The 24,229-nt window shown below is 45.9% G+C and overlaps 1 protein-coding gene across 2 annotated transcripts in view; it reads right to left on the bottom strand.

Annotated features, from left to right (window-relative positions):
• Positions 1–3,794: 3,794 nt before the first annotated feature.
• Positions 3,795–24,229, bottom strand: part of SS18L1 (SS18L1 subunit of BAF chromatin remodeling complex) — a 47,443-nt gene continuing 27,008 nt past the window's right edge. For both annotated transcript variants that reach the window (XM_048497405.1, XM_048497406.1), the window contains exons 7-11: positions 21,061–21,162; positions 19,759–19,851; positions 16,527–16,646; positions 7,507–7,634; positions 3,795–4,616 (exon numbers count right to left, since the gene is read on the bottom strand). In XM_048497405.1, the coding sequence (XP_048353362.1) occupies positions 4,590–4,616; positions 7,507–7,634; positions 16,527–16,646; positions 19,759–19,851; positions 21,061–21,162 (470 nt within the window). In that variant the 3' untranslated portion in view covers positions 3,795–4,589. The remainder of the gene's footprint in view (positions 4,617–7,506; positions 7,635–16,526; positions 16,647–19,758; positions 19,852–21,060; positions 21,163–24,229) is intronic.

Below are 24,229 nucleotides of genomic sequence, written 5' to 3'. Positions count from 1 at the left end.
AACCAGGGGTAGGGAACCTGCGGCTCTCCAGATGTTCAGGAACTACAATTCCCATCAGCCCCTACCAGAATGGCCAATTGGCCATGCTGGTAGGGGATGATGGGAATGTGAACTATCTGGAGAAACACGATTCCTAATCATGAATGTATACCCTTAAAAACCCATACATTTCAATGGACTTAAAGGAATGTAACTCTCCTTTGGGCTGTGCAGATAAAACCCTTACCCTCGGAACTTATACATATTTCTAATTTTGCCTCTGTTGGTATTCCCATAGACATATGGGATTTTATTGTGGGATCATTTCCTGGAGGCCATTTTTTTTAGAAGTTGGTACCTTTGCATCCAGAGAATATCCCATAAAGTGTAAAACATGCCACATTCTCCCATTCCGACCCATAAAGGTGGACGGACAAAGGTTTCTGGGACAGACAGGGACAGGACAGGGTGTGGGCACGCAAAGTTGTTTGCTTGTTATCAAAAAGATGGGCTGTGAAGTCAGGCAGCTTCTGACAGCAAAGGGAAGCTGGAAACAGGAGGGGGATGTAGGTGGTGGAAAATGTCATCAAGTCATTGCTGACTGCTGGTGACCCTGTTGGGTTTTCAAAGCAAGAGCTGAGCAGAGGTGGTCAGCCATTGCCTGCCTCTGCAACTTCCTCGGTGGTCTCCCATCCAAGTACTAACCAAGGCTGACCCTGCTTAGTTTCCAAGCCTGGGCTATCCAAATCAGGGCCCAAACAGCACAGGCCTTCATTAATCTACACTACTATCCGCTACTCACTCTTCAACAGATCAATTCCTTTAGCATCTTCCAACTAATAAATTCCTGTCCAAGTCAGAAGAGGGGATCAGGTGCAACTGAGATAGTTCAGGGATGCAAAGATCTCAGAGCACAACCCTCTGCTTCTTCCAGCTCCCATTCTCCTTCAGCAGAACACATACTCTGTTTCAGAGGCTACTATGCTCTAATGTGACCGGATCGGTTCTGGGGCTCATCTCTACTACTGAAAGGCAAGCAAGAATTCAAGAAGAAGAAGAAGAAGAAGAAGAAGAAGAAGAAGAAGAAGAAGAAGAAGAAGAAGAAGAAGAAGAAGAAGAAGAAGAAGAAGAAGAAGAAGAAGAAGAAGAAGAAGAAGAAGAAGAAGAAGTGGTGAGTGGGGCTGAGGAGAAGGAGAAGAAGGAGAAGGAGGAGGAGAAGGAGAAGAAGAAGAAGAAGAAGAAGAGGAGGAGGAGGAGCAGGAGCAGGAGGAGGAGCAGGAGGAGGAGCAGGAGGAGTTTGGATTTATATCCCCCTTTCTCTCCTGCAGGAGACTCAAAGGGGCTTACAATCTCCTTGCCCTTCCCCCTTCACAACAAACACCCTGTGAGGTGGGTGGGGGGAGCTAGAGAGAGCTCCGAGAAGCTGTGACTAGCCCAAGGTCACCCAGCTGGCATGTGTGGGAGTGCACAGGCTAATCTGAATTCCCCAGATAAGCCTCCACAGCTCAGGCGGCAGAGCGGGGAATCAAACCCGGCTACTCCAGATTAGATACACGAGCTCTTAACCTCCTACGCCACTGCTGCTCCTATAAGAAGAAGAGCTGACTTTTATACCTCACTGTTCTCTGCCATAAAGAGTTCACAAACTCCTTTCCCTTCCTCTCCCCACAACAGACACCTTGCGAGGTCTGTGGGGCTGAGAGAGTTCTGAGAGAACCGTGACTAGCCCAGGGCCACCCAGCAGACTTCACGTGGAGGAGCGGGGAAACAAACCCAATTCTTCAGATTAGAGTCGGCTGCTCTTAATCACTACACCACGCTGACTCAAAGCCCACCATTTCCTGCTTCTTCCATTCGCCATCCCTTCCTAATCCCCACAACAGATGCCGTAACCACTACACCACGCTAATCCTACAAAGAGTTGGAAGACTCCATTTTTCCTTCACCTCTTGGCAACATTGTTCTCATACTGATGTTCAAGGATGATAACGCAGGCTCAGCTACACACAAGCCACCTTCTGGGTACATTTTAAGCTAGGTTGTTTTATTTTGCAAATACAGCAGGAGAAATGGATTTACCGAAGAGGAGAGCACTGTGAAGAGAGATGGACATTTTGAACAATTATCCCCATCTCTCATTAAGAAAGGGCACCCCAAACGGCTTCTGCTTCCACTTGGGGAAGCTTATGAATCTATCACATATTAAGTCAGTCCTCACTGCATCTGAAGACTGAGAGACAAGTAGCAAACCGGCATTCATATATACCACAGGTGTCAAACTTGCGGCCCTCCAGATGTTCATGAACTACAATTCCCATCAGCCCTTGCCAGTATAGCCAATGCTCATGTTGGGAGGGACTGATGGGAATTGTAGTTCATGAACATCCTGGAAGAACCTTTAGTCTATTTATCCCCACCTGACATATATACTATGGGAGAGAATTTTTAAAGACCTCAATCTCTGGATTTCTCTTCTCTCACACACACAAGATTGCTTTCAAGGCCGGCGTCAGCAAACCCCCAACGTGGGGGCATTCTGGCAGGACCCATGGCCACTGCTCTCACTCGATCTCCTTCCCCCAAACACCTGCCTGCCCACCCAAATGCCCTCCTGCCAATCAGCACCATCAGGAAACGTGGTGAAGCAGCAGTGGCATAGCTGCTAAGAGCAGTGGCTAAAAGCAGGTGCACTCTGATCTGGAGGAACCGGGCTTGATTCCCAGGTCTGCCGATTGAGTTGTGGAGGCTTATCTGGGGAATTCAGATTAGTCTGTGAACTCCCACACACGCCAGCTGGGTGACCTTGGGCTAGTCACAGTTCTTCGCAGCTCTCTCAGCCCCACCCACCTCACAGGGTGTTTGTTGTGAGGGAGGAAGGACAAGGAGATTGTCAGCCCCTTTGAGTCTCCTGCAGGAGAGAAAGGGGGGATATAAATCCAAACTCTTCTGAATAAAGCTGGGACAGAGAGTGGTAGAAGAGCTGGCAAGTGAGGCAGATGGCACGGAAGGGCATATGGAAAAGGCAGCTGGGGAAAGAACACAGCAAGCAGGTGAGACGACAGGTGCGGTGGTGGGCAGGTGCAGTGGTAGCCTCATGAAGCTGCCTTCTACAGAACCAGACCATGGGTCTATCAAGGTGAGCATCACCTACTCCGATTGGCAGATGGTTTCCAGGCTTTCGGGGAGACATCAGCTGATTTTAACTGGAAGTACTTAGGACTGAACCTGGGACCTTCTGCATGCTGAGCGGAAGCTCTTCCACAGATACTGATCCCCTCCCTCCTCTTTCCCATTTTATCCTCACAACAACCCTGTGAGGTAGGTAGGTTACTGCTGAGGCCCCTTCCATACATGCAGAATAATGCACTTTCAATGCACTTTCACAATTGTTTGTAAGTGGATTTTGCTATTCCATAAGAACATAAGAAAGAGTCAGCTGGATCAGACCAGAGTCCATCTAGTCCAGCACTCTGCTACTCGCAGTGGCCCACCAGGTGCCTTTGGGAGCTCACCTGCAGGATGTGAAAGCAAGGGCCTTCTGCTGCTGCTGCTCCCGAGCACCTGGTCTGCTAAGGTATTTGCAATTTGAGATCAAGGAGGATCAAGATTGGTAGCCATAAATCAACTTCATAAATCTGTCCAAGCCCTTTTTAAAGCTATCCAGGTTAGTGGCCATCACCACCTCCTGTGGCAGCATATTCCAAACATCAATCACACGTTGCGTGAAGAAGTGTTTCCTTTTATTAGTCCTAATTCTTCCCCCCAGCATTTTCAATGAATGCCCCCTGGTTCCACAAATATCCAGCTGCAAAGTGGATTGAAAGTGCATTATTCTGCATGTGCGGAAGGGGCCTGGGAATGGACAACTGGCTTACGGTCACCCAGCAAGCTTTCAAGGCAGAACAGAGATTCAAAACCAGGTCTCCCAGATCGTAGTGCAACACTCTAATCACCACACCATGCCAGCGGTCAGCATAAGCCACCTTTGGAGAGCCTTTTGGGTTAAAAGGTGGGGTAGAAAGCAACTAAACAAACATAAACCTGTTATGCGCGATTCACAATATAAACCCAAAGCAAAAGAAGATGATCCGATTCTTAATGTGGCCCATTTAAAATCTATGGGTTTCAGAGGCAAGCATCTACAAAACTATGCATCTGGTCTGACGTTTCACATTCACAAACTAATCCCCAAACGACCGATGAATGAAGATGCCACCATTTTACATGTCTGGTGTATTGCACAATATAGTAATCTTTTTTTTTCTTTTACCAAAAGGGGCAGGGGGCTAGGGACATCATTTTGATGACCTCTAAAGCTATTTAAAAACATTAACGGGGAATTGGGAGGGAGAGCCTCTGCATTGTACCAACGTACAATACTATACACAGCACCAAAAAATATATCAAACCAGTAAAGCATGGCCTTGTTACCAGTAGTGAGTTGCTTCATAACCAGCATGAAATGAATACTAGGTCACATACAGATGGTCCTTTGTGCTAAGGGGTAACCAACATATTACAAGTAATCAAAAACTGTCCGTACATCCAAGTTCAAAAGACGGACATAAATATTGGGACAAATCCAACATGTATTTTTCCTTCTTCTTCTTTTATTGCTGATAGTTTCCATACTGGCCCTGTTAAACAAGGAAAGAAAAGATGTTAGGAAAAGCAGTGTAATAATTTTGACACATAGAGTACAATGGCAAATCAAACACAATGGCTTGAAGACCAGGGTTAATGGTCTGGGCTTCCTCCAAGGAAAAGGTACAAAAGAGGGTGACCAAGACGAGGATCCATCCCTATGAGGAAAGCCTGAAGATTTTGAGACTTTCCGGTTCAGAAAAGAGATGACTAAGGAGGAGACATGACAGAGGTTTATAAAATTATGGACCAGTGGCATAGGAGGTTAAGAGCTCGTGTATCTAATCTGGAGGAACCGGGTTTGATTTCCGGCTTTGCAGCCTGAGCTGTGGAGGCTTATCTGGGGAATTCAGATTAGCCTGTGCACTCCCACACACGCCAGCTGAGTGACCTTGGGCTAGTCACAGCTTCTCGGAGCTCTCTCAGCCCCACCCACCTTCCAGGGTGATTGTTGTGATGGGGGAAGGGCAAGGAGATTGTAAGCCCCTTTGAGTCTCCTGAAGGAGTGAAAGGGGGGATATAAATCCAAACTACTACTCCTCTTCCTCCTCCTCCTCCTCCTCCTCCTCCTCTTCTTCTTCTATGCACAGAGTGGAAAGAGTTGCCAAAGAGTTCTCTCTCCCCAAAATAGAACTCCAGGGCATCCGATGAAACTAAGAGGCAGTAGATCCAGTATGAATAAAAGGAAATACTTCTTTACACAGAAAGTAAAATGTGTCATCACTGTGAGATGACATAGTGATGATCATAGGCACAGACAGTAGAATGACATCACTGCATTGCTGACGACAGAACTCCTAACATTTTGAGAAACACCCTAATGTTCTTAGGATTGGACCCAGACCTTATAGAACCCTTTTTGTGATCAATCCTCCTTCATGGCAGCCATTATGCTATGGTGCCAATTACCTGTTCTCAGCACGCCAAAAGTACCCTTGAGTTCCAAAAGGGTTGGGATTCCTGCAGAGATAAGGTCAGCTAAACCTCTGAAACAAAACTGGGGCAAAACCTCATCCTCGGTTTTAACAAGATTTCAAAAGAACTTTTCCCCACAGGTCTTTCAATGAAGACATTTTTGGGGTGTTAGAGAGGCCACTCACCTGAGCACTACATACTACTCCGGATGCTCATGAAGCCTGCCTTATATCAAGCCATTTGGTACATCAAGGTCTGCATTGGGCTTTTCTGCACAATTAATTTAAAACATTTTGAGACAGGGAATGAAATGTTTCCTCCATGGAGTTCCACATTGTTTTTACCATTTTATTTCCAGCCTCAAAATGTTTTAAATGGGTCCCCTTTTAGAATGATTCTCTGGCTGAAACGTTTTGAAAACGTCTTCAGCCGCTATGCGATCTGTTGGCTACATTTCTCATGCTCCTCTTCTGCTTCGCTGAACTTCCTCCTCGGTGCATTCTTCTGAGCTCACTCAGTTGCCCTTCATACATTTATTTTAAATTGCTTTTAAATTGTTTTAATGTATTTAAGGGTTATTGAATATATGTGTTTATGTTGTTCACCGCCCAGAGCCCTCTGAGGGTAGGGCGGTATACAAGACCCAATTAATTAATTAATACATAAATAAATACATAAATAAATAAAATATTTACTGCATTCAGTCGTTTGTTCTTTTATGGGGGGTGGGGCAATCTTTGAAGCATTGGGTATACAAGGAATAAATAATGCAGAACAAGGCTGTAAAGAACTGAAGCACTGAAGCACTGATTCAGTGGAGAACTAAAAAAGGGGGGGGTCACAAAATATGGCTGGCCTCCACGCGGACCAGGGCCTTTATGGCCCTGGCCCTGGCCTGGTGGAACACTCTTCCTCCAGCTGTCCGGGGCCCTGCAGGACCTTGGTGAATTCCGCAGGGCCTGTAAGACTGAGTTGTTCCACCGGGCCTTTGGAGTAACCAGCCGTTGAATGGTGCCCCCCCCACCCCGTTCTCGTTTCTGCTTATATCTTATTGACGGAGCCAGCAGTCTTCCCGTTGGGGACGGTTTTAACAATGGGTTTGCTGGGCGCCTTTGAAGTTTGAAGTTTGAATTTTTGAATTTGATTTTAAATCTGTATTAACCGCTGTTTTCAAAAAGGGGATTAGTAATTTATTTGTATTGAAGTTTAATTGTTTGGTCTTGTTTGTGTTTAGTTGTACTATGATTTAATTTTGTTGTGCACTGCCCAAAGCCCTTCAGGGATAGGGCGGTACATAAAACAAACAAACAAACAAACAAACAAACAACCAACCTACCGACCGACCGACCGACCGACCGACCGACCGACCGACCTACCAACCAACCAACAAATAAATAAATGGTGGCCAGGAATCGTTTCAAGGGAATGAGTGTGAACAAAAGAAGAAGAGTTTGGATTTATACCCCACTTGTCTCTCCTGTAAGGAGACTCAAGGGGGCTTATAAACTCCTTTCCCTTCCTCTCCCCACAACCGACTCCTTGTCGGTGGGGAGGTCGGTGGGGCTGAGAGAGCTCCGAAGAACTGTGACTAGCCCAAGGTCACCCAGCAGGAATGTAGGAGTGCGGAAACATATCTGATTCACCAGATAAGCCTCTGCCACTCAGGTGGAGGAATGGGGAATCAAACTTGGTTCTCCAGATTAGAACCCACCTGCTCTTAACCACTATTCCATGCTGGCTCTCAAGTGAAGAACTGAAAACGCTTTACAAACGTTTAGGAGATTTGTGCGGAAAAGCCACTATGTGGATAGACTGACAATGGCTTTTGAGGGTTTCCGGTGGTGTTCGTCCACATCACCTGATCCTTAACTGGAGATGACCAAAAGTACATCTGAGATCTACTGCAGGCCACACAGATGCTCTACTACTGAGGCAGAGCCCCTCCCAATGGCCACCTGCCTAGTTTACCTGCTCATAGCCATAAGGCCTCTGTTGCTGTGCAGCTGGTCCAGTCTGTGATGCTCTGTAACTTCCATACTGTTGTCCTTGGCCCTGTTGGTAGCTGGAATATTGAGAAGAGGCCCCTTGGGTAGGACCTGTGAAGATAATAGGAAACAATAGTTCAAGACACAGTGAAGCACATTCTTACCAGTCTGGCTTTCTTAATTCGAAACGGGCCTATCATCAAAGTTCCTGCCTACCTAGCAGAAAAGGAGTGATCAGAGCAGTGTTTCCCAACCTTTTCGACATCATGGTACCCTTGACCTCACTCTTCATATCTCACAATACCCCTGCCATCCCCCCTTCCCCCCCACAGTGCCCCTGCTTGCCACCCGCCCACCTTCCCTTCCCAGGGTGAAGGGAAGCACTGGGGGGGGGGGGGAGTGTCTGCTGACTTTGCAGCAGGCCCTTCCCTCTGGGCCAGCTCCATGTCCTTGCTGATGCCGGTGGGAGACACCCCAAAAGTGAGGGGGGCCGTTAGCGTTGCCGCAGTACCCCTGGGACATGCTCACGGCACCCCAGGGCACCACGGAACCCTTGTTGGGAATCGCTGGATCAGAGGGTTGTCTAAAGGAGCTAGATTGCTCTTAATGTCATCTGTGTTAAGTTGCTGTCGAGTCGCTTCTGACTCGTAGCTCCTATGAATGTATGTCCTACTGTTAACAACCTTGCTCAGGTCTTTGCCAACTGAGAGCCGCTGCTTTCTTTATAGTTCTCTTTGTCTCTGCGTTTGCAAATCACTGGAGCACTGCATTTAGACCAGTGACGGAGAACCTTTTCGAGGCCGAGTGCCCAACTGCAACCCAAAACCCACTTATTTATCGCAAAGTGCCAACACGGCAATTTAACCTGAATACTGAGGTTTTGGTTTAGAAAAAACGGTTGGCTCCGAGGCGCGCGTTACTCAGGAGTAAGCTGGGTGGTAGTCGGTGGCTTTGCTTTGAAGCAACCGTGTAACTCTTCCAACGAGTGAATCACGACCCTAGGAGGGTTTACTCAGAAGCAAGCCCCATTGCCAGCAACTGAGCTTACTCCCAAGTAGAGGATCGCGCTTTAGTTCTTTGCATGAAAATCAGTGGGGTTTAACAGCGCTTAACAGGGTTACCCAAACTGCTTCCCCAAAACTAGGTCTTAGGTTTAATGCTAATAATCGAGCCCAGCGGCCCAGGCCAGCCTAGATGTGTGGGGGGCACTCTGTTTGCGCATGCCCACAGAGAGGGCTCTGAGTGCCACCTCTGGCACTCGTGCCATAGGTTTGCCACCACTGTTTTAGACTTTTGATTCCATTCTGATCACCTTTTACGTTTGCTTCTCATCTGTCTTTAGCAATTTTAAGAGTTTCCTCAGTCATCCACTAAGGCTCTTCATTTCTTTTGGCTACAGACATAGTCCTTGCATATTCTTCCCTGATAATACCTCCAGTTTCCACCCTTATATCTTCACTTGAACTCAGTAATGAAAATCTGTTCTTTACATGGTCTTAAAACTCTCAGGAATGTTGCTTAGATTGTATTTTGGCACTATGAATGTTGGGTTTTTCTTCAGCTTAATCTAATTTTCAATATTAACAGTTCATGGTCTGTATCAAAGTTGGCTCCTGGTCTTGTTTTAGCAGTGAGAAATAGAGCTTTTCCAACTTCTGCTTCAATTATGTAATCTATTTGATTTCTATACTGACCATCTCCTTTCTCGTGCCTGGGATATGGGAACCTTTCTCTTCTCATTCCTCCTCCCTGCTGTGCTTATGCTTTTTTTTCCCACTTTGCTTCTCAGGCAATGCCTTATCAGCTCATTAGACACCTGCTGTTGTAGCTCTGGCAGTAGCATGGAATGTAGGTTGTTTTGACCCCAAGGCTTCTTCGTCTCTGGGCTGTGGGACTAGAGGGGTGCTATCCCCCCCTGGGAACTGATCGTCAAGATAGGGTGGTGTGATGTGATGTGAGGAATAATGGAGGTTGCATTGCTGGCTATGTTTAATTCTGGCAATAGAAGTCTAAATGCTTATTCCTGATGCTGTTTCACAACAGAGAAATCAACTGAATATTGAACAGTCCGGGGGCACGGCAGCTTACAGTGTCTCTACAGTCCCTACTTATTAACAAATATACAAGCAGAGCACAGTGGAAGCAAACACTCTCAGCAGGTAGCACAGAAACCAATCCTGAATCAAAGAAGCAAACTGTGTAAAAGACTACCTCTAGAACTTCATAACTGTTTGGGAAGTGAAGAGAGCCAACGTCTCTTTCTGTATCAATATATGTAAGTAAACCATACGATTGCTTCTGGTATCACATAAGTGTGCAATTATGTCAACTGTAGTTATTAGCTGTGTGACAACCAAAAGGGATAACAATTATTAGAAAGGAGGAGTTTAAGATCTGTCACGGGTTGTATAGCTTAACATCCTCTCCACGCCCCACCCCCAACCATTCAGTATAGAGAAGTATTCTAGGGTCCAAGTGGAATTAGGTATTATTTTTCTATCCTTCTGGCAGGACGTTGACTGCGGCTGAAAGACAGGTGAGGCAGAACAGAAACACAAGCATTTAAATAGAACTGATTCTTCACACCTGTGGCAGTCTCAGATCTCACAGCTATAAGACACCTTCAGTAACTGTTTTCTCAGTAGCAGTATACCCCTTGCCACCCTCCCCCACCCTAATACTCACCTTCCAACCCCCCAATACTCACCTTCCAACCCTCCCCAATCTCTAGCCTCACCTGCCAACCCTCCCACCACCTAAGCCTCACCTTGCCACCCTCCTCCACCCTAATACTAATCTTCCAATCCTCCCCCCACCTCTAGCCACACCTTCCAACCCTCCCCCACCCCAGGCCTCACCTTGCTACCCTGCCCCACCAGAATTCTCACCTTTCTACCTACCCTCGCCCAAGCCTCCCCTTTCAACCCTGCTGCCATCCCAAGCCACTTGGTTCCATGCTCTTCCAATTTCTGTGCTGCCTCTCTAGGGAACGTGTCCAAGGCAGCCTGATCCACTTAGAATATCCCCCCTGCTTCTGGGGGTCCAGGAGCTGTGGGAGGGAAGACAGCACGCTATTGCTTGACCTTGTCAGATCTCAGAAGTTAAGCAGGGTTGGAAAGGCAACCTCCAAGGGAGACTGCAGAGGAAGGCAATGGCAAACAACCTCTGCTTCTCACTGTAAGCCAGCTGTGATTTGACAGCACACACACTCTCTCTCTCTCTCTCTCTCTCTCACACACACACACACACACACGGACATACACGGGCCCTGCTGTGCCTAGCAAACTAGTCTGACATGCAGCTGTTCAACATGCGCCAAGGGGATTGCCGTCCCCTGCTCTAATTTCTGCCTCATCAACTTTACATCCAGAGAACCTGCCAACATAATGCCTAGATTCTTTTCGTTCCTATATAGTAAACTGCAGAGCATTATTTGGGTACAAGCTGATCATTGTCCTCCTTGGAAGAAAAGTACATATAGATGTTTTATTAGGATCAATGCTAAGATGGCAAAGGTATCGCACGAAGATAAGGGACAGATGATGGTATTATGCCAATAAAGGTTTGATTGATTGATTGATTTATGATTGGTTGATTGGTGACGGGAGGAACTGCCTATTTCTTTAAAATCTCTTGATAGCACTGATTCAATGGAGTCAGATGTGTACATTTATCATCTACTGTTTGGGTTCTGCAAGTGGAAATGGCTGTGCCCTCAAGCTCAACAAACAGGGATTCGTCCCGTCCCCCTCCATTAAGATTAAGAAGATCTGAGTTAGACGTTAACTTTCATCCAGGTATTCATGGAAACTGACACATCAAAGGACCGACCTGCAAGCTCTGTGCTGCACCCTATGAATTTGCCTATGCAAATAAAACATCCACCAGAAGAACGCATACACGTGCCTATTTGCATATATTCTTCTCACAAGAGCCGGTTTGTAAATCCACTGGAGCACACCCAATTAGATCAAATAATCAAATGGGCTGGCAGAGTGAGCTATGAAGAACACTGGATTCGATCTGACAGAGCAGCCGAGGAATTTTCCTCTGGTGCAAAAAACCTTCTGCCGGTAGCACCAGAGGGAAGTCTTGCACTTAAAGGAACAGATCCAACCCACAGATATATATTGCATTATATTGATTTATATATAATCTTCAAGGGACATAATCTTCGCTCCCTCCCCCCCCCCCATGACAATGAGATGCAAACAAAGATACTCTCCTGTATTTAATCATTTGATAGGGAAAAGAATGCTGGCAGGTGCAGACTGTCCTGGACACAGTGCGAAAAGGGATACCTGGTGAAATTCTGCCTTATCCTAAGGCAGGGGTTCCCAAACTTTTTAAACAGGGGGCCAGTTCACTGTCCCTCAGACTGTTGGAGGGTCGGACTAAAAAAAACTATGAACAAATTCCTATGCACAAATGATTGTGAAATGTTTGATTTCACCTTTCAGCCTTTCTGTCATGGTCTATTTTTAGAACAGTGACCAAAGTATGTCAAGTACAGGGTGGGCTCCAAATATTGTTGGGGAGGCTGTGGAATACCTTCCCCTGTAAAAAAAAAAAAACCCAGAACTTTCCCAATGAAGCATTCCATCTAACCCAGGATCAGGTATCTTCCTGGGTTTTTTCCTTCCTAGCAGCCAGCGAGCGATTCGCCAGCCTGGCTGATGCCAATGGGAGTGAGGCGGAACAGAAAGCCTGAGAGCAACACATGGAGTAGCCGAGAGGGAAGGGCAGAGCAGGCGTTGCCACATGTAAGGTTTCCAACTCTGGGTCAGAAAATGCATGGAGATTTGGGGGTGCCATCATGTAACTGCAATCAACGGCCGTTGGGGCCAGTTCCTCCTCTCCCTCGAGCCCCCACTGCACATGAATGGAGCCATTGCTGCCATGCCTGGCAGGCCGGGCCGGATAAATGCCTTCAGGGGGCCACATTTGGCCCCCGGGCCGTAGTTTGGGACCCCTGTCCTAAGGGATTTGTCCCGGTTTGCATCTAGCCATCCTTCCTCCTTTCTCTTACAAAGTGTTAATTGAAAAAGAAATGGAGGGGATGCTATCAGGATGTGACCTTGTCTTAAGGGAGACAACAACTGAGCGGCTGAAATTATGAATGGAGTTTGAAATTATGGTGGGGTTTTCCTTGGGAATGTATGTGTCCTTGGAGAAAACAGTGACGCTTCTTCACTAACAGTAACAGTGACAAATGATGGCTTTTTGCCGATGTGAGAAGTGAATTCACCTGCTGAGGGAAGACCAATGAACATATATCTCCAGGCTGCAAACCCTATTAGGTGATATTGGCCCTGTCACCATGCCAGCAGGGGCTGATGGGGATTGTAGTCCATGAACATCTGAAGCACCAGAGTTGGACACCCCTGGCCTAGACTTTCTCCCAGGGTTGCTATGACAACAAACCACAGGCCCAAGTTCCTCAGAGGGAAGGAAGGCTAAAAATGTAATAAGCTGAACTATCTTCACGGGTTTGCCAGCTGATTCGGGAATCACTGCAGCTATTTAGTAAATGAGTAGTGTTAACCACAGTAAATAATGTTTTGCCTGTCAAACTGCACAGCTTAGCATCAAAATATGCACACCAAGACGATGGACTGATATCTTTGTGTAGATCTGGAGGATTAGTTTGTTTAAAGAAGGAGGCTGGCTTAACTCATAGCCTGCTTATTGATTTTTAAGGTGGGCGAATCACTATCTTTTTGAAATTAGGGAAATAGGAAGAAATATCTGGTTGAGAAATTATGACTGAGCTAATGCTTACTGCACAAATGCTAGTCATGGAAGCCTGTGGATCCACCCTGGGATTTCCCCCCAAAAAAGCAAGAAAAAGATTAAGAGAGAAAGAGGCAGCAGCCACTTATTTAGTACTACAGCTAGAAATGCCAGCTCCAGGTTGGGAAATTCCTAGGATTTTGGGAGAGCAGCTTGAAGAATGCAAGGTCTGGTGAGGAAAGGGATCACAGCAGGGTGTAATGGCATACCGTCCATCCTCCAAAGAAGCCATATTTCTCCAGGGAAACTGATCTCTATAGTCTGGTGATCAACTGGAGATCAACTCTAGTTCCTGGAGTTCTGCAGGACCCACCTGGAGGCTGGCAACCCTATGTTGCGAGCCAGCATCGTGTAGTAGTTGAAAGAGGTGGACTCTAATTTGGAGAACCAGATCTGATTCCCCACTCCTCCGCATGAGAGACAGACTCTAATCTGGGTTTGTTTCCATGCTCCTCCACACGAAGCCTGCTGGGTGACCTCGGGCTAATTGCAGTTCTCTCTGAACTCTCTCAGCCCCACCTACCCCACAAGGTGTTTGTTGAGGGGAGAGGAAGAGAAAAGGAGTTTGTACCTTGAGTCTCCTTACAGGAGAGAAAGACGGGGCATAAATCCAAACTCTTCTATACCTAGGGTCACCAGCTTGCCTGAAGAAAAATGTCCTGTCTCTTTAGTAGAGGCTTTATGTGTGCCATAAACTCAGACAGACAGTCCTTGGCACAACAGCCCTTCAGGGGAGGGTGGTATACAAATCGAATAATACAATATAATACACCCGAGAGGAAACGGAAATAACTGAGCACTGAAGGATCTTAGGCTACTGTTCAAGGTATTTTAGTTCAAATCAGGAGTACTTAGACACACCACTTCTTTGTCTTGCTGTAATTCCTTTCTAACAACAACAAAAAAGACATCAGTGACGTGAGTCTTTCATTAATAAAGTCCTATGTTTTATTTGTACCATTTGCCTTCTCTTAATTCAGGGCTTTGCAACTAATATCACCTCCCCACCTTCCAAAAAAAAAGGGTTTTGATTCTTAAGTCATCGTAGCTGGAAACACCTCCTTGATTGTGACAAACAAAAACATTGGGGAAGGGAGCAGTGCTTTGCAGTAGAAAAATGCTAGGGAGGGAAAGGGTTAAAGGTCCTGCGTAGGGTTTCCAGCCTGAGGAACATGGACCCTTGGATATTTATAATCCCACAATCTCTTTGGCTTAAGTAGTTTCACATGTTAATCAGAACTGCGTCACGGTAGCACAGTGATGGCGAACCTATGGCACAGGTGCCAGAGGTGGCACTCAGAGCCCTCTCTGTGGGCACTTGCGCACAGAGTTCATCATGTGGGAGGAGGGTGGAAAATCACCTCCCCACACACATACACATCTAGGCTGGCCTGGGCATGATCTTTTACCTGGGAGTAAGCTCGGTTGCTGGCAATGGGGCTTGCTTCTGAGTAAACCCTCCTAGGGTCGTGATTTAATCATTTGAAGCACTGCATGGTTGCTTCACTAAGCTTACTCCTGAGTAACGTGTGCCTTGGAGCCAACTGTTTTTTTTCTAAACTGAAAACTCAGTATTCAGGTTAAATTGCCGTGTCGGCACTTTGCGATAAATAAGTGGGTTTTGGGTTGCAATTTGGGCACTCGGTCTTGAAAAGGCTCGCCATCACTGCTGTAGCAGTTCAGAAGATATTGCACGAAAACGTCCAGTAAGGGTGATGGCCAGGAAGGATAGGGTTGCCAGCCTCCAGGCGGGGCCTGGATATCTCCCACTATTACCAGTGATCTCCAGACAACAGAGATCAGTTCTCCTGGAGAAAAGGGCTGCTTCAGGAGATCCCAGTACAGCCAGCATTGCACCCCACTGAGGGCCACCCCCTCCCCAATCCCCCTCCTGCTCAGACTCCACCCTCAAGGTCTTCAGGTACTTCCTCATCCAGAGCTGGCAACCCTACACCCCATGCCATCTTCCTCCTTGAAAAAGAAGTCTTCTAAAATTAACACAAAAGGAAAGGAAAGAGTGATTTGGTGCTACATTGCCACAGACATCTGTTCTTCCATCTGGTCATTTGCAATAGATTGAACCTATCAGTTTGCTTAACAAATGGGCAGGTTGTCCTGTTCTGTTGATTTTTAAAGTTATTCTCTTCTTTAATTTGTGCACAACCTGAAGAGCTTTGGTTACGTTGTCTGCTTTTATGCTTTAAATCAGCGGTTCTCAACCTGGGGGTCGGGACCCCTTTGGGGGTCGAACGACCCTTTCACAGGGGTCGCCTAAGACTCTCTGCGTCAGTGTTCTCCATCTGTAAAATGGACAAATATTACGGTTGGGGTCACCACAACATGAGGAACTGTATTAAAGGGCCGTGGCATTAGGGAGGTTGAGAACCACTCCTTTAAATGGAACCCTTACGATTGTGTGACTGAAAATATTTTTTAAAATTAATTTTAAAAAGAGCTACAAACACAGCCTTCAGCTAACGGAAAGAGATACTTTCATGGTCTTTTTCTTTTACACCTAAACTATACCATGTTTCACATAAAGATGTTAGCAGATTGTAGATTCCTCCACCACAGAACAAAGCATGCCAGACCTTCTTTGTTGTAGAATGCTCTGCCTGTGGTGTAGTGCCTACCTAGCCCTGTTCCCTCCCCTCCTTTGAAAGTACATTTTGTCATAAATGCTCTTATATCAAAGAATCAATCAATCAATCAATCAATCAAATGATGATGATAGTGGTATTAGTGGGTTTACCATATACCGCCCAGCCCTCCCCGGAGGGCTCAGGGCGGTGAACAACATATAGAATAGAGCACATATGTCAAACTAAAATCCGTTAAATATCAATTAATATAGGCTCTAATAAAATAAACCCCACCCCATTAAAATGCAGCATTATTAAGATCAACGTAAAAGATGGCACCTAATATCAATTCCCTTAAAAACCAGAGGGAAGGGGCGGCAGGATCCACTTGATATTATAAGGAGGGAGGGCCCATCAGTATCATGTTCAATAATGCACAAAATAATGGTTTTGACCAAGGAAGCGAGTAAAAACAAATGGTGATTCTCATATTTGTTCCGGACTATATTCTAATGCGGAAGCATACAATTTGCTCAACTGATTGAACTAACATCTTTACGTGGAACAGAGTATAACCATGCCCACGCTTTCGCTCAGTCACTCCACAGTCAGCCACAGATTTCCTCACCGTACGCTTGCTGTTGCCCGGGATAGCTTTGTTGATTTGGGTACTGCTGCTGTGTGTACGTCTGCTGTTGTGCAGCCCCCTGTTGGTAGCCGGTTTGCTGCTGGCTGTACTGGGAATTTCCTAAAGAGAGAAGATGGATAATCTTTATTGACTGGCTGACCAGAATCCAAGAGAGCTGGCGGGGTATCATGAGAAAGCTGCATTAGAAACTGGGCGACACAAGCTCAAACCCCCCACTCTATCGGGAAGCTTACTTCAGCTAACACCTCTGTCTCAATCAAACCTGCCCCACAGGGCTGTTGTACAGATAAAATGGTGGAATAGCCAAGTTTAAATATATGAAGGGATATTGAAAATGGAGCAACCTTTCTTTCTGCTGCTCCCGTGACTAGGACAAGGAGTAATGGATTCAAAGTACAGGAACAGTGATTCTACCTAAACATTAAGAAGAACTTTCTGACGGTAAGGGCTGTTTGACAGTAGAATACGCTGCCTTGGAGGGTGATGGTGTTTCCTTTTTTGGGTTTTTTTTTAAACAGAGGCTTGATGGCCATGTGCTGGGAATGCTTTGATTGAATATTCCTGCATGGCAGGGGTATTGGACTTGATGGCCCCTGATGATCTCTTCCAACTCTTATGATTCTAAGAACCACCATGTTTTTGCTCTGAGCACCTTGCAGAAAGGTCAGGATAAAAAAAAATGTCACACAGAGATAGATTCAGATGGGCCTGGTACAGGTGCTCTAAAATGTTTCACGTGGCATGAACTGGAGAAAGTGATGTACGAGTCTGCCCAGCCATGGTAGCGGGAACCATTCCCTAGCATCAAACGGAGAGACAGGTTCTGCCCCACCCCCCAGAGAGCTTCAGACAAGCTCTCTGTCTCTTCCCAAATTTAAACCACTGTCTCTTCATCCACATAGCAAAAAAGGGTGGAGGAGCACCAAATGCTGTATGCAACGCACAGGCAAAGCCCAAAAAGGTAGAATAAAAAAAATATTTTGCACACAACCCCCCCCACCCCCGGCGGTTGCTGTCAAAAATACAAATTCCTGATGCATCTCGATTATCTTTCACATGGGCCCTGCAGGACTTACAGAGTTTCCACAGGGCCTGTATAACGGACCTGTTCCACCAGGTGGTCTGTATCTTCCTAATTGCTAAAGGGAAACGGAATAATGTATTTGGCCAATTACTCACTGCAGGCCATTCCCCACCCTCGCCCCGCTCTGGAGCGAAAAGTGCTCTCACTTTTCCTGGGAAAACCAAGAAGCCCATGCAGTACATGAGGAAGCACTTTGGAACTAGATTTCTTGCCCCAACGTGATTCCAGCCCCACCACGCCCCCCACCCCCCCAGCACTGGTGGGTAATCAGCCATAAATATAGCAAGCAAGAAGAAAACATAACAGGACGGATTCACAGGGAGGGGCTGTAGCAAAGCATCTGCTTGGCCTACAAATGGTGCCAGGTTCAATTCCTGGCAGTGCCAGTTAAAAGGATCAGGTGATGGGTGATATGAATTGGAACCAGGAATCAGACCCTGGAAAGGTGATGCCAGTCTGAGGAGACAAGACTGAGCTTGGTGGGCCAGTGGTAGCTTCCTGTATGTGTCATCCTTTCTAGGTAGTGGGAGCCCTTGCTCACTTGCAGTTGGGCAACTAAGAAGAAGAAGAATTTGGATTTATACCCCACCTTTCTCTCCTGTAAGGAAACTCAAGGCGGCTTACAAGCTCCTTTCCCTTCCTCTCCCCGCAACAGACACCTTGTGAGGTAGGTGGGGCTGAGAAAGTTCAGAGAGAACTGTGGCTAGCCCAAGGTCACCCAGCAGGAATGTGGGAGTTGGACGGAATGTATAGAAGTGAAAATTTTTTGGACAACTATAATGTTATATATTGAGAAACTAGTGAAGATTAATATTGAGATAAATAACGACTTAATGTTCATGGGTGTAATGGAGGATAGAAGGGCAGATTAAAAATATAGCTATATGTATAAAATAATGATTAAAGCAGCACATGCAACAATAGCTTTAGGCTGGAAAGAAAAGAAAAAATGGGACAATCCAGAAATGGTTGGAATACATCTGGGAACAAGTGACACTGGACATTTTTGACATAATAACAAAGAATAAACTGTGGCCAGATAAACAGAGCAAAATCTTGAAGACATGGACCATATACGAGGACTGGATGAAAGAAGCTGGAGTCAATGAGGAGAAATGGGAGAAAAGATTACAAAGAATGAACTTACTGCTGTTTGTTTGACAAAACTATGAAAAACATAGGGGGAGGGGAAAAGGGGGGAAATGTATTGTTTGAAAACAAATGAAGAAAAGCATTAATATAAAATGTAATATTCATATGATACAATAAAAAATTAGTTTAAAAAAAAGGAATGTGGGAGTGCGGAAACACATCTGGTTCACCAGATAAGCCTCCATCACCCAAGTGGAGGAGTGGGGAACCAAACCCGGATCTCCAGATTAGAATCCACCTGCTTTTAACCACTACACCACGCTGGCTCTCAAACTCCCTTCCCTGAAGGTGTTCCCATTAAGATCAGTTAAAATGGTAACGGTCTGGGTGTGAGTGTGTGTAAGGGGGGACGGATAAAAATCATCACCATTACTATTTAATGTATTTGCTGTCTGGTAAAGATAAGGCTATTAATGCATCCACAGATAATTATTTAATGGTTGCTTTAAAGATGCGAACAAAACTATAATTAATTAGCACCTAGATGCTTCATCTGCTTATAGGCACTCTTTTGCGCTGGATGTGATGAAAATCATGCCACGTTTTGGTTCCACCAATAGAAGAGGAAATCATGACCCATCCTGCGATGTGGAGGCTCACGGGTCTCCAGTTGGGGCAGAGAATCCCACGCTTCCTGGATCCCACTGCCGGCTGCCATTAGTGGGAGATTTTTTTTAAAAAACCACCTGTGTCGCTTGCGGAATTGTGGTAAAAACCCGGAAGTGCTGAAGGATAGCTGTAGGAATCCTCAGAAACTCTATGGTAAGACTATATAATGTCTGGCAATTCCTAGAGTTCTACCCTATGTTACCTCTGGGTTTTCACTGCAAGTGATAGAATCGTGCACAAAATGGTTCACATTCCTGCCCCCAGGCCTCTTGCCAGTTGCCAGGCTCAGCCTGGCACCCCTAGTGGTAAATGTGTGCCTCAAGCCTGACGCAATCTGCAAAAAATGCTCCCACAATGTCTTCTTACCTCCCTCGTAGTAGTGCTGTGTGGAATCCTCGAACGACCGGTCATAGGTTTGCTCCGAATAAGACGACTGTTGATAGGCGTAGTCACTGTGACCTACACATGTGAGGAAGGGAGGTTCGAAATGGAGAAAGAACAGTTATGTGAACATGTCAGCATAACAGTAATAGTAAGAACACTAATTTGTCAATGATTAAGATACAAGAAATTGCTTATTATTGATGCTTTGGAGCTAATGGAGCTAATGGTAGTGAATTTTAAAACTGTGTAAGGTTCTCTCTAATGATATCAGTTTTGTAACCTCGCGATCCAATGTGTTAAGAGTTAATACCCATTTCTTTTCTTTTTTCTTTTTTTCTGTTATATATTTCCTTTTTTGTGTGTCGATGATAAATTAGAAAATTAATAAAAAATATTATTTTAAAAAAGAACAGTTATGTGAGGGTTTTAAAAAAACAGCAGAACAATTAACAGAAAACCAAAAGGGCCCATCGACGCTGTGAACATATATCAGTTCAATAATCATCCGGGCCATCATGGATTCCCTCTAAGTAGCCAGAGAACTGGTGAGCTTCTGACCCTTCGGGAATAGGGCGGTATACTGAATTATTGATTGATTGATTGATTAATAATAATAATAATAATAATAATAATAATAATAATAATAATAATAATAATAATAATATCCAAACAAGGCTTATCCCCGACACCTTCTACTCCCATGGGAAACGAAGCATTTCCGTTGCTCTGTAGGGGCAAGCGGCATTATCTCTATCTGTTCCTGACCGTGGAGCCTTCCAGACTCTGATGTAACTCTTTCTCCCATTCTTTGAGACAACGGGAGAGGGGATTTGGTTTGAATAAAGGGGGATGCAAAAGCCAGGTCTGGCAGAACCAGCTTCTTGCAAGATGGGTGCTACGTTACCTTTTCAATAAACACGCCTGATCAACAATCCAGAACTTGTTTATTGCTTCAAGGATTGAGACCTAATACCTACAAAGCAGCCATTTTTCCCTGGGGATCTGATCTCTGTGTTCTGGAGATAAATTGTAATCAATGGTCTTTCTAGGGCTTCCACACAGCTGTGCGGAAGCTCGGTCTTGCCGAGCAGAACTTAGCCCCCAGTGAGTGCTCCCTCTGCCGAGCAGCCGCCCAACATGCGCAGCACCAAAATGGTGCCTGCGCAGCCACGCGGCTTACGGGAAACGTTGACTGCAACTCCAGGAGATTTCCAGGCACCACCTGGAGATTGTCGGCCCCACAACAGCGGAAGGGAAGAGGTAACCAAAGCTCAGCAAAATTACCGTCAGGATAGTATTGCTGATTCAAGGGCTCGGAAGAACTCTGCCCGTGACTGTATTGCTCGCTGTAATATTCCTCCTGGCCCATGTACTGCTGAGAGGAACCTGAGAAGCAGAGCAGAAGTATCTTCATTAAAAGAAGAACGTGTCAATTGTGAGCGTTCATCAATTAACGTCTTCACAAATTTGCACTTCACTTTTAAAAAAACGCCCCAAAAAAGACTCTGTTTATATAGAAGGGGGAAATGAAGCACAGATGTGATTACAGGAAAAGGGATGTGAGACCTAGTCTACTCAAGCTGAAGAATGAGGTGATGTAATCTTGAGGTGGTGGAATGGGACACACCTCTTCAAACTGTTTCTGCTTATCTGCTCCACAAACTGGCCCATGTCCAATTATTTGTACATAACATGGGTGCCTGTAGGATACCTCAAGGGGGTGGCCTACTTGGAACCTCCATTTTCAGAGGCAATCAACCTTTGAATACCAGTACCAGGAGGCAGCATCAAGGGAAGCTTTGCCTCAGCCTCTATGCCCTGTTGTTGGTTGGCCACTGTGTGAGACAGGACGCTGGAACTAGATGGACCACTGGTCTCATCCAGCAAGGCTCTGGTTATGTTCCTTATGGAAATACCACACACCCATATACACTAATCTCCCCCACTAAAATTCTCCAAGCTTCCAGGGCTCAAGCAACCTGACAGCCAATGCAGTGGTTAAGAGGGGTGGATTCTCATCTGGACTTGTTCCCCGTTCTTACAGATGAAGCCCGCTGGGTGACACTGGGCCAGTCACAGTTCTCTTTGAACTCTCTCAGCCCCAACCTACATCACAAAGGTGTCTGTTATGGAGAAAGGGAAGGTGCTTTGAGACTCCATATGGTTGAGAAAAGTGGGGTATAAATCCAAACTCCTCTTCTCCTTACCCTTTCCGCATTTTCAGCTTTTAACTAGTTCACAGACGGAGCATGTTCAGTGTTCAACAGGTCAGTTTCGTGGGTCCACCCCCTCCCAACTTTTGAAATAGTGGTTGTTGGTTTTTTGGTTTTTTTTTGCAAATCTGGGGGTTGCCACCATAGATTTGGATTTGGGCGTCTTAGTTGATAGTTCCATGGGAATGTCAACTCAATGCATGGCAGCTGTGAAAAAGGCAAACTCTATGCTGGGGATAATTAGGGAAGTAATTGATAATAAAACTGCCAAGATTGTCATGCCCTAATATAAAGCCGTGGTGCGACCGCACTTGGAGTACTGTGTTCAGTTCTTGTCGCCACATCTCAAAAAGGATATTGAAGAGATAGAAAAAGTGCAGAGAAGGGCAACGAGGATGATTGAAGGACTGGAGCACCCTTCCTTATGAGGAGAGGCTGAAGCATTTGGGGCTTTTTAGTTTGGAGAGGAGACGGCTGAGGGGGGATATGATTGAAGTCTACAAAATTATGCATGGGGTAGAAAATGTCGACAGAGAGAAATTTTTCTCTCTTTCTCACAATACTAGAACCAGGGGGCATACATTGAAAATGCTGGGGGGAAGAATTAGGACTAATAAAAGGAAACACTTCTTCACGCAACGTGTGATTGGTGTTTGGAATATGCTGCCACGGGAGGTGGTGATGGCCACTCACCTGGATAGCTTTAAAAGGGGCTTGGACAGATTTATGGAGGAGAAGTCGATCTATGGCTACCAATCTTGATCCTCCTTGATCTCAGATTGCAAATGCCTTAGCAGACCAGGTGCTCGGGAGCAGTAGCAGCAGAAGGCCATTGCTTTCACATCCTGCATGTGAGCTCCCAAAGGCACCTGGTGGGCCACTGCGAGTAGCAGAGTGCTGGACTAGATGGACTCTGGTCTGATCCAGCAGGCTCTTTCTTATGTTCGTATAGATAAACAATCCTATCTTGTTTGTGAGTGGCCCCATTGTGTGGTTTTCATTATCCACACAGGGGCCAGCTAGAAAGTCTTTCTTTGGGCCACTTTCTCTTTCACTCGGTCTAACTTGCCTCATAGGGTTGTTGCGAGGAGAAAATGGAAGAGGCGGGGGGGCCATGTGTGCTCCTCCAACCTCCTGGAGAAAATGATGGCATTAGATAGACTGGAAGCACAATACAGACCAACAACTGGTCTCAGATTACAGCTAACGAAATGCTATATAATAATAGAGGTTACGTCTCAGGCTGGAGCCTGGCAACCAGCAAACAGGCACCAGGGGGAGTGGGGAGTTCCAGATGTTGGCGAAACAGTGTTGTTTTCCCTAGGTAACCAAGTAGAGGCTCCCAGAGCTCAAAGACCTTATCTCAGCCTTCTGACCTTGAGTCCATCCTGCATTCCTGTCTCTTGACCCTTCTGTAGTGTGGGGTAGTATTATGGGCTAGCGGGGGGGGAGAGAACGGGGTTTGGTATATTGGGGTTGTCTGAATGTTCTGGCAGAACCACCTTTTCCCCTCCAACCCACGTGACTTCCAATAAAGGCTTCTTAACCATCCAGTTACAGAGTCTGATTTGGGTCATAGATCTGGTGTTTGATATTACAGAGTCAGACTAGGTTCTGGGAAACCCAGATTCGAATCTCGACTCTGCCATGGAAACTTGCCGGATAACCGTGGGCCAGTCGCACACCCTCCGTCTCAATCCTGGCAAGTATTTAGAGGGGAGACCTCCAAGGAATATCAGGAATGTGACATGGAGACTGGTAATGGCAAACCACCTCTGAACATCTCTTGCCTGAACATCTTTTGCCCTACAGAGTCACCATAAGTAAAATGTGACTTGAAAGCAAATAAATGCCGTCAAGTTGCAACTGACTCATGGAGACCCCAGAGGCTTCAAGACAACCGATGAGTAGAGGTGGTTTGCCATTGTAACCCCAGCCTTCCTCGGTAGTCTCCCATCCAAACACTAACCAGGGCCAACCCTGCTTAGCGTCCAAGCTGTGACAAGCTCAGGCTAGCCTGGTCTATTCAGGCTGCTACAAAAATACTCTATATATGTATAAAAATCCACTATTTACAAACAGTGGTTTTGTTAGCTTCCATAAATGTTGCAAGGGGGGAGACTGTGATGGCTGTGTAGTAACCCCTGTTGCCTCCCTTCTTTTTTGAACTGGTTGTGAAGGGAGTCAAGTTCGCAGCCACCTTTGAGGAAACAGAAGGAGAGGAAATAATGGGATGAGTC

Source organism: Sphaerodactylus townsendi, linkage group LG05, assembly GCF_021028975.2.
Source record: "Sphaerodactylus townsendi isolate TG3544 linkage group LG05, MPM_Stown_v2.3, whole genome shotgun sequence".
Classification (NCBI taxonomy): domain Eukaryota; kingdom Metazoa; phylum Chordata; class Lepidosauria; order Squamata; family Sphaerodactylidae; genus Sphaerodactylus; species Sphaerodactylus townsendi.
This window is presented reverse-complemented; position numbering and strand designations above follow the sequence as displayed.